Here is a 17,119-nt window from a genome sequence, read left to right as displayed (position 1 = left end):
TGTTTCACAAGTGAGGGGACTAATATCAACAATAGAATCTAAGTATTTCCCATCAAATTCCTGGTTTACAGGATCAGTTAAATTTATTTGCTTGTCCTTTAAATAAATGAGACAAATGTATGTTGAGACTTGTGAAATCCCGAGTATTGGAATGATTAGATAAATAAAAGAATCTAAGTGACTGGAAATTTACTTCAACTACTAAAAGCTTTATTGCTAGCCTTTTCTGAAATATATATGTCTGCTGAAGTCTTCCCGTGCCCATCTCTCTTTGTTTCATACCTAAAGTACACCCTTGTTAGGAGGGTAACTACTAATAGAAAGCAATCCTCTTTGGCCCAAATATCATCCCATATGTTCAACATTCCATCTGACTCCTGGGAACCAATTATCTAGTTAGTAGCAGGGACAAAATATTTCTAGAATATAACTTTTCCATGAATCTATAATTAAATTTGAAAAGTCATGGAGAAATAAGTATGAGATTAAGTTTTATGTATTCCTAATAAAGAAGCATGTAAACTTTGTATTCAGCATGCTATAAATATGGGACTGTGGATTATGCACTACTCCTTGGAGCTGGCACAGGTATTTAATCTTTATCAATTAATTTAATAAATATGAAATGAAATGTGGTCCACCGTGGATTTCTTAATTTACCAAGGAAAATAAATCTGATGACTCACAAATAGTAATCTTAAAATGCAATTTGGTTAAAACCCTATACAATTGCACTGATTGCATCTCCTGAAATGTCGATATTTTCTTCATAACATCAAAGAAAAAATAAAAGGTCAGTACAATTTTTGAAACTTTCATAATTTCTGATATCTGTATTTTATGACACATAATTTGAGTTGTACTGAAATAACTTCCTGATTGCTCTAAGGCTCAAGAGAGGAGAGGCAAATGCGATCCATGGCATCTTATTGGGCAGAAGAAAACTATGAATCTCATAATAATCAGAGGAAGCTGAGCTGCAAAATATGCAGATAGCTTGCATGCCTGGACTAGAATAACAGGTCTTCTGATCTGTACCAGCAAGAATTTCAAAATCCGAGAAATACACATTCAGTGATCAACTTATTCATGACTTCTCAATACTTTTCCTACTTGGTTAAGCTATTGTACCACACAATCCTTTAGCTGACTAGAAGAGCACTTTAACTTGATGGAATACTTTGCAATATAATCCTTTATTGTACATCATTAATACTTCTAGATTCAATTACACATTTTTTAGTTATTTCTGGATATTCTAGAGAAAGAGAGAGTTGGGGAATTATTGAATACTAAATTATAGGTTAACCTCAATTCCTGTAGGTTCAAGATGTCCATAATTAATTGCCTGAAATAGATCCAGAAAATGAAGCTCCCACACTATAGAGAACCTTAGATACATTGCTGACTGTCTGAAGAGTTTAAGGGCTGAGAATCACATATGAAATAAGAGATCTTTTACTGAAAGTTTTCACCTATTGAAAGTAAAATTCTATACTTTTGAATATTAACAAGAGTGATAGCTATATTCTTTTTGTCAATTTGACTATATCTTGAATTAACTAAGACACAAAAGTAGGGCACATCTGTGAGGGATCGTTTCCCTAATTTGAAGTTGGAAAATCAGCTTCTGATATGTATCTTTTAGGTGGGAAGACACACTTTCAATACAGATCTATTGATGTGGGAAGACCTGCTTCTAAACTGGACCATGACATTTGCTGGAAGCCTATACAAGTATCTGGAATAAAGGAAAGTTTTGCTCATTGCCAACTTGTTAGCAAGTCTATTCCTTCACTAGCATTGGAGCCTATGTCTTCCAGATTCCAGCGTATGCTGAAGACAAGGTGAGACATCCAGCTCTGGACTGAACAACTATTGATACTTGTTTCATTCATAGACAACCATTGTTGGATTAGCTGGACCACAGCCTGTAAGTCATTCTAATAATTCTCTTTCTATTTAGAGAGACTCATTCCTTAACTTTCATTACTATAGAGAATCCTGACTAACAAATTGAGTAATAATTTTGATATGTTATTTAGAAATAGCTGATAATTTAGTATTAAAATATATGTGCATGTTTTAGAATTTTTAAATCCTAGTTTAAATATGGCCATTGAACCATTATTTAAACAAGATAATTAAATATATTTACAAGGCTATAGTATGTGTACAATATTTTGTGAGCAGAAAAACTTTCAAATTAAATTATTTCAGTAGAATATTTTGTTTTAAAGTATTACTGTTAAATGCATATTAAATTATATGTGTTCTAGATTTTGTAAAAGGATAAAACTGAAAAATGTTAATGTCATAAGTAAATCTAAATAAGTACCTGAGAGAAATATTGTTACATGGAAACCTCTGTTAATTTAGTTGCTTTTCTATGTGCTTGCACACAGTTATAACTGAATGCATATTCAGCCTCTCATTCCCTTTCCAGTTTGAAAGAGAGCTCATTATGTATTAATCCATTCAGATTTTACTCTCCTACCATGCTCCTCTCCCCACGACCAAATCTTACTTCCTTTGTCTTACATCACATTTCCCTTGCTTTTCTCCTTCTCGTTTCCATGAGTTACTTTTCTTGACCAAGAAAATCTCACTGGAAGTATTTAGAATTACTGCTTGTTACTTTACAAATACATTTTACATAATGTTTAAATCTATTATTTACTTTTTTTCAACTTTATAGTTCACTAAAACAAATGCAAACAAGTATCACTAATATTTAACTTTTCAGACTATCAGTTTTTGGAAAATGTTTTAATTTTTGTATAAATTTCCATACATTAATCATTTTTATGTTTTATAGACATATTTGGGTAATCAGTTTTCATTCCTGGCTTAATGCAAAGATTCATATTGAATAACCATTCTTCTTTCTGTATTTTTTACCAAATTCATCCATGTTTTAGTAGCACACAAAACATATTGATTAGTAAATACCAGAACATCTGTTGAGGCTAGTACAATTTGTAATCTTTTAATCACAATATAAACAAACATTATAGAAATCAATCCTTTGAGAAATTAAAATTTTAAGTTAAGATTTGTTAAAAAGTATTTTTGTATAAATTAAACTGAATACTTAGAAATGTAATCATAAAATCTAAATACAAAGCCCACTTCCTGTGACATTGAAACTTAATGATGCTTTAGCCATGGTAGCACTAAATAGAATTCTTTTTAAAAGTTTCTTTAATTCACATTTTAGGTGGAACTGAAACTTATTTAATGCAAATTAGTGACACGGAGTAAAACAGTGTTTTAAACTTAAGGAATAAGTTTACAGTGATTTTCTTGTGGGTACTATGACACTTAGACATAAATATCTCCTTTAATGACAAAAAGTACTAACTACAGGATTGATATTACATGGCTACTGGGTATTAATAACTTCCTTGCCATTTTACATATTGAAGGTTGAATTCACAAACATTGTACTTAGAAGATGCAAGTAAGTCAGAAAACTACAAAATATTGTTGCCTGTTGGTAATGTCCATAAAATGATAAAGTTATTCTCTCATATAGCTTATCACTAAGAAGTATCTTATAAAGATGTTAAGATAATGCAAACCACTAAATTTTCTCACAAGAAAGAGCATCTCAGCGAGTTCTTATTATTTACAAAATGGTATTGTGTAGCTCATTTTAGAATCAAATATTGTTGAGAGTTAAAGATTTTACCTCAGAAGCCTGAGGCTATAGCATTAGAGTCTGCATTTATCCAAATACAGATGACAGTTCACATTACTGAACACTTGTGATGGTTAATATGACCACAGTCATGTGCAAGCCAAGGGGCAGATTTCAATGCTTTCTTATACTGAGAGATTTTTGATCACCCAGTGAGTTCACGTCTTAGCACAGAACTCCATGCTGGTTAGTGTAAAGGAGAACACAGAAGAAAGAACAAAGGAATCTTCAGCTCAAACAGGCCTGTGTATCTGCCTCTCCAACACTGACATTTTTATAATTCCAAGATTGCAACTTGAAAATAAATGTGGTTTGAGTTTTTATAGCACGTAACAATTATTCTGTTTTTATAAGTGGATGTGGCAAAAAATGATGCATATTTGAATAAAATTGAAAAAAATAAAGAAACGACTATTATCGCTTGTAAAGAAAATGTTGCTATGCTGTAAAGCAAGAAACAAAACAACAAATAAAGCATACTGTCCAAACAAATTTTAAAAAGAACTCTTGACATTGACAAAGCAACAAAATGTAGATTTGAAACATAAAACATACTATATATATCATATAAATGACAAGTAATAGGTATTAAAGGAATTACTCCAGAAATGTATGTTTAATGAAATAATTCATTAAAACATGCCTCTTTTTTTTGTCAATGGATGTTTGCACTTAGAAAACATTCTCTTTAAGGTAGACTAAACTTTGAAATATAGTTTCTTTTAAGACTTGACCTTCTGCATGCTGAGGACATTCTCTCATAGGACTTCGTCTGTTAAGTCCTGGCTAGGGATGCAATTGGCAGAACGAATTCTAAAACATATAGTTGGGTTGGACATGGCACTTACCTGCTTGATTCGTGGTTACATTTACAGACACATACTGCTGGGTCTCTGGGCTCAAGTTGGAAACTCCATTCACTGCCCCAATTTCAAAGGTATAGTTTGTGTGAGCAAGAAGGTCCACCATCATGACAGAGGTATTTGTCAGGCCGATTTGCTGGGGGAGGTACCTGACATGATCTCCACACTCCTCACACACCCCTGCATGGGAGTTGCACTTCTTGCATGCAATATAATATGACACATCTTTCCGTCCACCAGTGTCAGCAGGCGGAATCCACTCCAGAAAGACACTAGTTTCATTAACATTTGAGATGGCATTCCGAGGAGCTGAGGGGGGTCCTGGTTTGCAAAGTAAAGTGAGAAAACATATTTAAGATGATATTCATTAGTGTCCTTTATCATACTAATTCCTGGCCCGGAGAAAACTAAATTTATAATTAATATTTATGTCCTATTTTATAATAATTTTTAAAAATTAAAATTTTAGGAAAATGGTGGTGTTTATGCAACATAAAAATCATCATTTACTTTTGCTCTGGTATAAGCTTATTTAATAGAATCAGATGTTTTTATTAAACTAGATGTTCATAATTATGGAATAAATTGATGTATTTATAGAAATGTTACATACATGTTTATGCTTAAAAACATAGTAACTATGTTTGCTTAAAAGCTTTCTAAACTGCACAAAAAAATCCAAGTCTTTGTACACTGAATACTATTTTTTCCCATTGAAAGTCAGAAGTAACTATGAAGTCTCTGTTAAACAACAGCATTGGTAAAAGGAGAACTTTTCTAGAAGGCTCTTGACAATAGATTCTACAGAAAAGTAATTGGATGCATAGAAAATGAACAGAATTTGAAGCTCTCCTGAGAGAACACAGCTCAGGGATAAAAGCAGAAGGTCAAGACCACTGTTTAGAAACTAGATTCTTTCACTTACAGCAATTCAACATCAGAATTTTAACTGAGTTGGAAATTCTAGTAAAATGATGCAATGTGAGTAGAAAGCATTCGTATTATGGGATATTTTCAATCTTGTCGTTTACCACCATAAGAAAAAAAACCATGCAATTAAAATACTCTAATAGATACATCATCTTAGACTAACACAGTGACAGCTTCTCTAATTTCATGTAGTTTTTATCACACATTTCATTTTTACACATGGACAGATTTGATTGCTTAAAAGCTTTCTCGTCTAAATGAAAACAACAGTCAATATCATTTTATCTGTTTCAGAACCTAATTATTCATGTACAAAGAGGAAACAAAATGAATTTCTATAAGTTACAATTTTAAATGTTTAAATATTTAAATTTTAGTCAGCCTTAAATATTATGTGATCATGTGTTCTCAAACAAGCTTGCCCTTATGTTTGTTTGAGACTTAGTCTTTGTGTAAGTTTCAAAGTGAGAAACTCTGCCAGACAAAGATCTCATCAGTACATGTCCCTAATAGTGGTGAAATGGAGTCTTCTTTTATTTGAATAAATTATAAACATGAATTAATCTTGCTAAGTTAGCCTAATATGTGTATGTTCCAAATAAATGTAAGTCTCAAGTTTTATTTCAACCTTACATAACTCCACCATCCTTGATGAATATATTTAAAGGTAATTTAAGAAGAGAACTGGTGATTAGGACAGTTTTACAACTACATTTAAATAGAACAACTCTGTATCTAAGGTCTTAGCTTGCTTCCCTCAAGCATCCCAAAATGCCCATCACGGAACCTTAGGAAGTATTATATGCATTCATTCTTCCACATTACTATTTCAACAGCCACTTTTTAATCCACAAATATATTTAGAGATAGGAATAAAAGTATTATTATTTATTACAGACTTTGGATTATTTAATAGAAAAATTTAAAGATAGTATAATTTCAGGTTAAAAAAATGGGCTTAACATTTAAGAAAGAAGATGAAACAGACCTGAGGCATGTCAAATTCCAATTTATTGCTACCAACTGAATTCTACTTACATTTGTTTCTTTGTTCTAAATCAACAAAAGTATGCCTGGATGGCTTATTTTACTTAAAACTCTGGTAATAACACATCCACAGCTGTGGATCACACATCACCAAGAAAACAAAGTTCAAGTGATACTACAAAGTAGTAGTATAATTAAAGGATTCAACTTAGCCTACATCTAAAACACGCCACAGTCTTAACAGTCGTTAAGATGTGTGGACCGTGGAATAGCTGAGAGAAGGATTCCTGGCTTAAGTATATTCATCAGATTCTTGGCTTTTATTTTTTTTTCTGCTTGGTTTTGTTTGATAGACTCCTAAAACTCTGTTCCTAGAATTTATATCTTAAAAGGAATTTCAATCATAAATACAAGTACAAAATGTCAATGGCAGAACAAAGCTCAAGATCTTCTGAAACTCAGGCAAGCCATGAGGGGATCATGAGCGGCTGTGGTACTCTGAATCAAACTGAAAACAGACACACACACTCAAAGTGATACTAGTAAAAACCACTATCAATTACTCCTTTGAACACAATAGTAGAAATCCACAGAGCTGAAGATGGAGAAAATGTGAAATCTGTGTACGTTAATTCCAAAGGAGAGTTAAGAAATTCTTGCCACCAAATCAAAGCCTTCCCTTTGAGTCCAAAAATAAAAAAATAAACAGAACGTACATTCATATTTATGCTAAAAATGTAAACTATGGCTGGATCAGTTAAATCAGTCTACAAATACACACCTTTGTGAAAAGTATGGAATGATCTGACACCATATTTTTAGTGTGTCCTTCTGATACACCCATTTGCTGTTTGTTACAACTTACATCTTACATATTAAACACTGCTTGAATTCCACTGTAACAAAATATTTTATCATTCCAGTAAACTATCACAACAAAAGTGTGTATAATACTCTAACTTATTGAGAAGGTATTTCATAGCTACTAATCATTTGGTCAACAAAATCATTACCCTTGGTTTACAAAGAGTGATTTTTCAGTTATATATAAAACTCAGCCACTGAAATTTGTTTAAAATCAACTTGTGATTATTTTATGTAATGTCATCAATACTATTTTCTGTCAATAGATCAATGAAAAATGTATGGTCTCATGAACATTATTTAGTGTACATATAGTTAACTGGCAACTAACAAATAAAGTGAAGGCAAGCCACAAGTGGTACACATTGTGAAGAAAGATATATTCACTTTTTTTCTTTATACTTACTCTTTCTCACTTATTATAGACACTTTGCTAGTGAAAAATATCTACAAGTACAGTCACCAAGCAAGCAAATGATGGGGAACCTTGTTAGCCAACCATCTTTAAGTGTATAATAGCCACATTAGGTTTCCACAAATATATTAAAATTAAATATATATATATATATATATATATATATATATATATAATTTGGTAGATGTTCATTTATGCTCTACAAATATTGATAATAGTGCTTAATATATAATCTACACTGATTATTTGATCAAACGTAAAGCTTTTATAATGGTCAATAACTTTAACTAAAAAGACACATTGCGGTTGCATGAAAATCTAGATTGAAAGTTGGGCTTTATATAGTGTTCTCATCTGATTTGCCACCTTGATTGTCATGCTCTCGGACTGTGCCTTTATATTTTGGCAAATGACCTCTGTCTGGATAGCCCCACAGCTTAGTCATGTAGGCTAGAAGTTGTTGAAGCTGTGATTTGTTGTGTAATTATAAGTTCAGAAAACTGTCTTCAAAGGAATTATATAACAAATCTGATGTGAAAAGATAAAAAAGATTTGCTGAAGTCAAGTATACTAAATTAAACCACAAAATAAAAGGAATTGTTTATTAGTGCCTTGGATGTTGAATTTGAAGTGAGGGACTAGGATACTTCTGACAGCTTATCATAAGAGGACATTTATTTTTCAGTGCTTACCCAAGGAATTTAAAATGTGGAAAAGGACCTGCATTGTTAATGGGAAACATGCCTGCATTAGAGGGGCCTGTTCATAAAACACAACAGGCTCCATTATGCTTTTTCTACAAACTGGTGAAAGGGAACATCACCAAATAGCCACGGGGTTCCTTACTTGTGCATGCCATTGTGGGCGGATCAGATTCCCTCCTGAAATAATCCTTTTCACAGACACAAGAGGTGGAAGCTTCCTCATGGGTGTAACTGTGAGGTGGACATTTGCTGCAGCTCTGGCTGTGAGGAGAAGCTTTGAAGAACCCAGGTCTGCACACTGTCAAGAGAAACGAGAGACTAAGCTTTTTCCTGGGAACAAAAGTAGTGCTTGCTTGTGACTAAGGTATTATTTTGACAAGCATATACACAAGCTACAGAGAAGGCAGTCTTTGCACCACTTTCAAGAATTTTCCAGACGCTCCCTGATCACACATAGCAGAGCATCCAGATAATCAAATTAACACGCATGGAATGTAGGTAATTTAATATTCCTATGCTACTGGAGCTTGAAAGACATTATTTTTTTTAAAAGATACAGACTTGTATGTGTTTACAACAGAAACAGTCCAATAGGTAGAGTTGTGACTCTTTATTAGAGAAATCATATTAAAGAAATACAACTTTCATATATAGTTCTAGACTGGTACGGCATATAACAGTTTCCAACTTTTATTATTAAATTTGTAAATTAAGGGCTATGGAACTGGCACAGCAGTAAGGTACTTGTCATACAGGTATGAGGACTGTAGTCAGGGTTTCCACAAAACATTGATGTGCTAGGTGGGCTTGGTGCCATGCTGGTAATCCTAGAGACTTTGAGGGGATATGGGCAAAACTCAGAGCAAACATGGTAGCTAAAATAGCCAAAAATGTGGCTCTGAATTCAGCAAGCAGCGTGTCTTTAACATACAAGATAGAAAGTAAATAAGGTAGATAGTGTAGTTCAACCTTGGGCCTCCATATTCAGGAACACAAACAAAAGAATGAGTCCATACATATACAAACACACAAATGCACACATATGCACGCTCCACATACAAATACACAACATGTTTGAAAACTTGATTAATGAGTATATACTGAAAGTTTCCCAAGTTTTATTATAATGCATGATTATCTGAAATATTTTCCATACAATATAGAGGCTTCAAGAGTATCATATTTTTGGCATTTTATTGCATTTTAAAGATGTGTTTTGGGTCACTTACTAACTCGGGATTTAGGTATCTAATACAATAAATACTATCACACTACAAAATTTGTAATAATCATAAAAATGGAAAGCAAATCTTTTTACTCAGTTTTATGTTCAGAGAAATTTTCTCAGTGTTTCATCATGTCAGGTGTCAATAAGTGCAAGGGATACTTAAATAAATTGGTGATACAGTCTGAAGACTGCTACTACATTGCATAGAATCAAATAGAAATCATTTTCTAGTATTTGTTTTAACTTCTTAGGTTGTGTAAGCTTGTTTTCATGAAGTGGATCTTTTACTCTGTGCATGCAATCAGAGTTCATGTACTTCCCCTCCTCTATGGCTTATAAACTCCAATATCAATATTCCTCAGACTTTGGTCAATATTAAGCAACTACACTGAGGCTTTGAATAACCGGCTTATTTTACTTGTAGCTAATATATTTTATTTTATGTTTTCCCTTTTCAAGATTCTCTACATAGGCTGAAGAATGTTTATTAAACTATCAATGCAATTTTGTTGAAGCTCATAGAGGCATTTATATTTCAATGGGATAGACATAATGAGCTCTGGGTAATTTTCATCTGCTATGAGTGACCTCAGGTTTTAGTAATCCATGCTGAGGCCTTCTGCCATCACTCCGAATAATCAGGAATTGGCAACATAAGGAGGTACTATTTTTTTAGTCCATCTAATTACGGTGATAGTGAAGCCTTAATGCTCTTACAAATTCATAGCAAATGTGAAGGCATTTGAGAGATAAGAAGAGCTTTCTGATAGTATTAGGACATTCCAGTAGTTAAATGATTAGAAGATTTAAATATTATTTTACTTATAATAGGATTCCTTAGCTGCCAATAGCATAATTAGCTGTTATCCAATTTTTCTTCTTTTATCCTTTCAGTACAACCATTTTCATTTTAAACTGTTTGCTTTCAAAGGCATGAAGTGCAAATCCACATGTCCTCCATATCTGATTCATGTTTTATTGAAGAATCCTCTTTATATTTTAAAAAAATTCATTATATTTTTAATCATATATATTTTTTGAAATATAGTTATATTTTATTCATTCTTTATATTATTACATCCTGACCAAAGTCTGCCCTCCCTCCACTCCTTCTAGTCCCTGAACCCCCCTTCAACCAGATCCATGCCTCCATTTCCTTTCAGAAAAGAGCAGGTCTTCTGCAAATCAACCTAACATGGCATATCAAAATACAATAAGAAGCAAACATGTTCATATCAAGGTTGGTTGGGGGTTCTAAGAGTAGGCAAAAGAGTCACAGACAGCCCCTGCTCCCACTTTTAGGAGTTACACAAAACCCCAAACTACAAAATTTAGCATATATGCCAAGGACCTAGCTCAGACCCATGCAGGTTCCCTGAGTGTTGGTTCAGTCTCTGTGAGCCCCCTATGGGCCGTGGTTCATTGAATCTGTGGGCCTTGTTTGTGTGGTGCCCCCTGTTCCTCTGGCTCCATCCTATACCCACCTCTTAGGAGTCCCTGAGTTCCACCTAATGCTTGACTGTGGGTCTCTACATCTGCTGCCTTAAGTTTCAGTGGCTTGTAGAAACCTCTCTGGTGATGATTATGCTAGGCTAAAGTCAATGGGTAGAGCAGAGTATTTTTTCCCCAGTCAAGTCTGGTGCTGTTCTAGGTCTCTAGGCTATCCAGCCTCTGGTTCCTGGCCATTCAGTGGCAAGCATAGGAGCCCTCTTCTGGCATGGACCTCAGATTGGAACAATCATTGATTCTCTACTCCCACAAATTCTGTGCCACTATTATTATCCCTGCACATCTAGCAGGCAGCAGGTTGAAGGTTTTGTGGCTGGGTTGATGTCTCAGTCCCACTACTGAAGCCTTGCTTTCTTACAAAAGACGGCCGGTTCAGGCTCTGTATACCCATTATTAAGAGTTTTCTTAGGGTTACCCTACAAGATTGCAGGAAGTTTCTATTGCATTAGGTTTACCCATAACCTCAGTAATGCCCCCTTATTCCATTAATCTTTCCCATGACTCTCTCATCCCCTCCCCGTTATGATTTTTCCTGTTCCCATCCCCACCTGCCCCCTGGTTCATCCATGAGATCTTATCATGTGTGCGTGTGTTTGTGTGTGAGTGTGTACACAAATGCTATTGTTGAGTGATACAAGGTTAGAGAACAACCTCTCTCCATCCCCTCACCAGTGTGATCCCTCCGTTCCCTTCCCCATAAGCCCCACCCCCCAGTCTATCCCATGAGATTTTATCATGTGTGTGTGTGTGTGTGTTGGAGGAGAGAACTTCTTGTTGTTTCCCAGCTACCCTGCTGGGACCTGAAATAATCACACAGAAACTGTATTAATTAAATCACTGGCCCATTAGCTATAGCTTCTTATTGCCTAACTCTTACATATTAATTTAACCCATTTCAATTAATCTGTATATCAACACAAGGTCATGACCTACTAGCAAACTTTCAGCACATCTATCTCCTGCAGGTAATGGTGTCTCTTTGACTCTGCCTCCTTTCTCCCAGCATACAGCCGAACTTTCCCTGCCAAAAGCTCAAAGCAGTTCCTTATTCATTAACCAATAAAAGCAACACATCTACAGAAGGAACTCGCACACCGTGTGTGTGTGTGTGTGTGTGTGTGTGTGTGTGTGTGTGTATACAAAATGCTATGGGTGAGTGACTACAGGTCAGAGGACAACTTACAGGACCAGTTTTCTGTCTCCAGCCAGTCTCTTCCATATCACTGCCCCAATGCCTGTTTTTAAGAAGTCCATTTTAACACAGATACTTTTTTATATGACAATATTGCTGAAGCCCTATCATGTAAAGTATGGTTTGGCAACAAAAAAAAATGTGCGTGGCAATGTATGGAGACTACGGGAGATTTTATTGAATCACTATTCAGATATATAACTATGACATGAAGACTAAGATATTGGAACAAATATTGGAATAAATGTATACCACCCGCAGCTATGAAAAAGGCTCCTCCTAGCAGACCAGTGAGATGACTCAATAGATTAAGGCTTCTTGCACCAAGTCTGATAATCTCTCTCACTCTTAATTACACATGGTTCTGAGTTTACCTTCAATACTTTATATCATTCAGTGGTGTAACAGTACTGTGAATTCAATAGAAATATTTTGCGTGTTTGATTTAGGTATTTTCCCAGGCTACTGTTATGTGATGATCTTCTCAACCTGGGAAGTGGAATAACATCAGCCTCCATTCACCACAGATACACCATGAATGACACAGACTTTGTGTTCCACATAATGGATTTTATCAAGACATTTAGTATATATCATGTAAAACACTGATGAGACCCCCACCAACACTTTAATAACACTTAACACCCTGCCTTCTTCTGACTGCCTTGGTTCCATTTTTATAATAACATAGGTTGCTTAACAATATTTCCAATTTAATGTGGGATGTCCTTCTGTATGCAGTGAGTGTGTCTTTTTACCTTTGGTTAATAAATAAACTACTTTGTCATATTACACGCAGAATATAGCTAGGAGGGAAGTCCAAGGAGAGATCGGGGAAAAGAAGGCAATGCCTGGGAGACACCAGTAGCCACTGGAGAAGCAAGATGTGAGGTAACAAGTCACAGGTTTCATGGTAAAATATAGAATAATAGAAATGAAATAATTTAAGTAATAAGAACTTGCTAATAATAAATTTCAGCTAATAGGAAAAGTAGTTTACAATTAATATTAAGCCTCATAGTGGTTATTTGGGAACTGTCAGGAAACCTCCAGTTACATCAACCCCAGATGAGTTATTTAGTGCACAGCCCATCCTAAAGAGCATTTGTGCATGAAACTGTTTTCTTTGGTTAAGCAGAAGTTTTGAGTATTCAGAACTTTCCAGTTTCACAGTAAGTCACAGTTTTCAGCAGGGGTGTGATAGTCTATAAAGTCGAGTTTAAGAGTCATTTCACAACAGCACAGGAAATGTAGCAGAGATAGAAAAGAAAGAGTTAGTCTATTTTGGTATTGAATTAATTTATACAAAGAAAATGTTGTTGATAAGACTAGGTGAATTCAATGATTTAGTGGCATACTTAATGAATAAAACGAACTAGGATAACATTTTTAGGATACTTAAAATATTTGGAATAACATGTACTGAAAATGTCTGAGCTGCGTTCTCAGATTGGTGAGCATTTGATTCTAAAAGCTTTGAGGAAAACTGAACAATATTTAATGCATTGTTTAGTTTAAGGTGTGTAAAACCTAAATAAAAACAGAGGGGGAGTTTGAAGTTCAGAACTAGCCAAGAAAATTATTTCAAGCCATAATTACTCATTTCCTTTAAATTGTAACCCTAAAACTACAAATATCCCACCTACAGTTATCTTTCATAGCAGGCAAAGACATTTTGTTTAGGAGTTGCTTATAGTTTTCATTATCTGGGCTTTTCATTTTCCTATTTAATTTGACGAAATGTAAGTACATATTCATAATACATTATGAAATCATCTTGTCAGTCTTCATTGATTTCTCTCCTTAATGTAAAAGGTTTTATCAGTGTGTTTTAGTGTAACTAACTCTTACTTTAGTTTAATTGTTTATTGAACAGCTAGGTGAGATACAGTTTAAATATTAATCTGAGTGGTTGCTATAATTGAAAGAAAAGCTTAATGGCTTGTGTGTCTAAACAGAGCACCCGCCCTTTACAGCATGAGCTGGTGAAGCCTGGTTTGATTACTTTTAATTGTCATAAAAGCCAGTTGTGACTCATGAAGTGAACTGCCCGAGCTTATGCAATAAAATGTCCATTTGGGGGTATAAGCATCCAGTGTCCTGCTATTTGTTTTGAAAGGAGAAATATGGGTATTGTCTTGTTATTAAAAATTAAGAGGAAAATCTTATTTCTATTTTGAACATTTCTCTACTAGTTCCTTAAATTAAGTTCATTGTTTCAGTGAATAGTCCTGTGCATCTTTGACTAAGATAATTTTTTTATTTTGTTTTTTTTTTTGAGACAGGGTTTCTTTGTAGCATTTTGAAGCCTGTTCTAAAACTAGCTCTTGTAGACCAGGCTGGCCTCGAACCCACAGAGATCTGCCTGCCTCTGCCTCCCAGGTGCTGGGATTAAAGGTGTGTGCCACCACAACTCGGCTGATAATTTTTTTAAAAAAGCAGAATGTTTATGCAGTTTCAAAACACAGAATAAACCACCCTGCACAGTATAAAAGCTCTAATTATGTTTTTTTTTTTAGAAATCGAACAAATATAGAAAAGGGAAAAATTTATTCTGCAGCCAAGTTATAAAATCATTGCCTTGATTGTTAATATGAGTTCAATTTAAACATTGGCAATGAACTTTCCAAGCATATGGATCTATACAGATAAACAGTAACATTCTAAAGTTGATATAAAATCTTAAAAATGTATTCTTTGATTATTTGTGAGAAAGTTTACTGGTAATATAGCATATAGTTTACTTGTTTTTGTGGGTATAAATTCAAGAATTGTAGAGACTAAGGACACAAACTAAATTTAAACCAGCTTTGTTACAATTGTACACTGAGAATTAAAATAATGAAGCCTTTTTTTAATTTCAAACCATGTGTACTATATGGTACACATTATTAGAAATAACAATATATAAATATACAATGGCTCCTGGCTACTATAGCTTATTTGGTGAAGGTTGCTATCCATTAACTCCGAATTTTCAATTTGCAAATGTCTTACTGGTCTCAGTTAACAACTGCACATTTCTTGTCACAATAACTTGTTTGAAATGGCATTTCAACAACAATCCCAACCTCCAAAGACTTCATTCAGAAAGACTTTAAAGTTTTCATTTTAAAACATTTTATTGTTTTCTATTTTAATGTATGTATATTTATCTTTGTTCAGTTAACTTATTCTGTTTTGTGTTGAATAAAATCAGTTCTATGGCACTTTTAAACTACTCCCCAGGTTTTATATCTTAACTATCAGGGAAAGAATCTTAATTCAAAAATCACAGCAGGTCTTGACTTGTTTTCAAAAGCCATAGTAGGAAGAAAAAGGGCATCAGAAAAGAAATAGCTTTAAAAGGCTGACTATAGGGGTGATTACAAAACAAATCCTGATTCTGTGAAATGGAAACTTATTTTACGGTTATAATCTGAACCCGTTAGATTGTTTCAAAGCTTGCTTCTCCTCTATTTTCACTTTATGCTTAGCATTCTGTCACATTTCTCAATTTACTCAATTCCTTCTGACTACATGACAATGAAAGCACACGAATAAAACAGCATTATACTTCCTTAGCTAGTCTTGGCCAGAGATTGAATGACTCCACAGATTAAGATCATTTCATTGGCATATTAATAAGAGAAGGTCAACAGTATTCATTCTTCCATTTTTAAGAGTACCAAGCTAAGCAACACAGACAGGTTCTTAAAACCAATATGCTGAGAATGTAGAAGTTCTAAGCAGGAATATGGTAACACAGCTAAGCTTTGTCAACTGTGCTCTGCAGCTGAGGGCTTTCCAAGGTCTGAACGTAATGGAAACACTGTGTTCAGAGATGGTGCAGACCCCTTTTAACAGGGACAGTTTCTGCTGTTTTTTCCTCTTCACTCTCTTCTCCAGTTTATTACTAACTTTTCACAACCAAAATAAACACACTGTTTTCTCTATTACTAAAGAATCACAAAATGAGTAGTCACTTACAATCATGGTAACTTCACATCGTCCCCAATGAAATTGGTAGATTGAGCTGTTTGTGCTCTTACACACATACATAAACACACACACACAGATATATATGCAAGTATATAATATACATGAATAAATTCCTGCCATATGCTAAATACTCAATAAATAAATAATTTTTAAGGTAATTGTAATAATTATTATTACTATTTCATTATACCGTTTCAATATTTTTCCCTGTCAATTCAAAATGGACTTACATTTCAGGATCCTAGAAGTGTAGAAGTGGAAATGAACTTGAAGGCAGCTGACATATAAACACACAATAGTATGGAAATAAAACTAAGTAAATCTACATTCTTTATGTGATCCATGGGAAAAAAATAACAGGAACTAGAAAGAGATCAAGGCTTTCAAAAGATAACTTTAAATAAAAATTATCAGGAGAGTTTTGGAAATTTTGTGTACTTAAGACTTAAACAGATGCAATGATTTGGCTAATATAACATATTACTTCCTTATTGTGCTCTATACAATATATTATCAAGTTATTCTCCAACATATGATAACACTTTTTAAAATTTATTTTATGTTTAACTCTTTATGTATGTGCTGTGCCAAATCACAGCTGCTTTCTCTTTCACCTTCCTTTTGGCAATGACCTTCTGTACATTGTACGTTTCCTTTGTCCTTCCTTGCCTTTCCAGACCATCCAATATGGCTACCACAATCCTCCCATTCTCATCCTCTTTACAGAGAAACAAGTTGGCATT

At 34.1% G+C, this 17,119-nt stretch overlaps 1 protein-coding gene across 12 annotated transcripts in view; it reads right to left on the bottom strand.

Moving 5' to 3' along the window:
* Nucleotides 1–17,119, bottom strand: part of Epha5 (EPH receptor A5) — a 278,396-nt gene that overhangs the window by 120,416 nt on the left and 140,861 nt on the right. For 4 of the 12 annotated variants that reach the window (XM_075942754.1, XM_075942756.1, XM_075942755.1 and 1 more), the window contains exons 4-5: nt 8,609–8,764; nt 4,552–4,887 (exon numbers count right to left, since the gene is read on the bottom strand). The exons of 4 other annotated variants lie outside the window; for them this stretch is intronic. In XM_075942754.1, the coding sequence (XP_075798869.1) occupies nt 4,552–4,887; nt 8,609–8,764 (492 nt within the window). The remainder of the gene's footprint in view (nt 1–4,551; nt 4,888–8,608; nt 8,765–17,119) is intronic. 4 more of the 12 variants (XM_075942761.1, XM_075942758.1, XM_075942759.1 and 1 more) reach the window with 1 other exon arrangement.

The sequence above is a fragment of the Microtus pennsylvanicus genome, chromosome 12, assembly GCF_037038515.1.
Source record: "Microtus pennsylvanicus isolate mMicPen1 chromosome 12, mMicPen1.hap1, whole genome shotgun sequence".
NCBI classification, from domain to species: Eukaryota; Metazoa; Chordata; class Mammalia; order Rodentia; family Cricetidae; genus Microtus; species Microtus pennsylvanicus.
The sequence above is the reverse complement of the archived record's forward strand: the minus strand, read 5'-3'. Positions and strand labels throughout refer to the sequence as shown.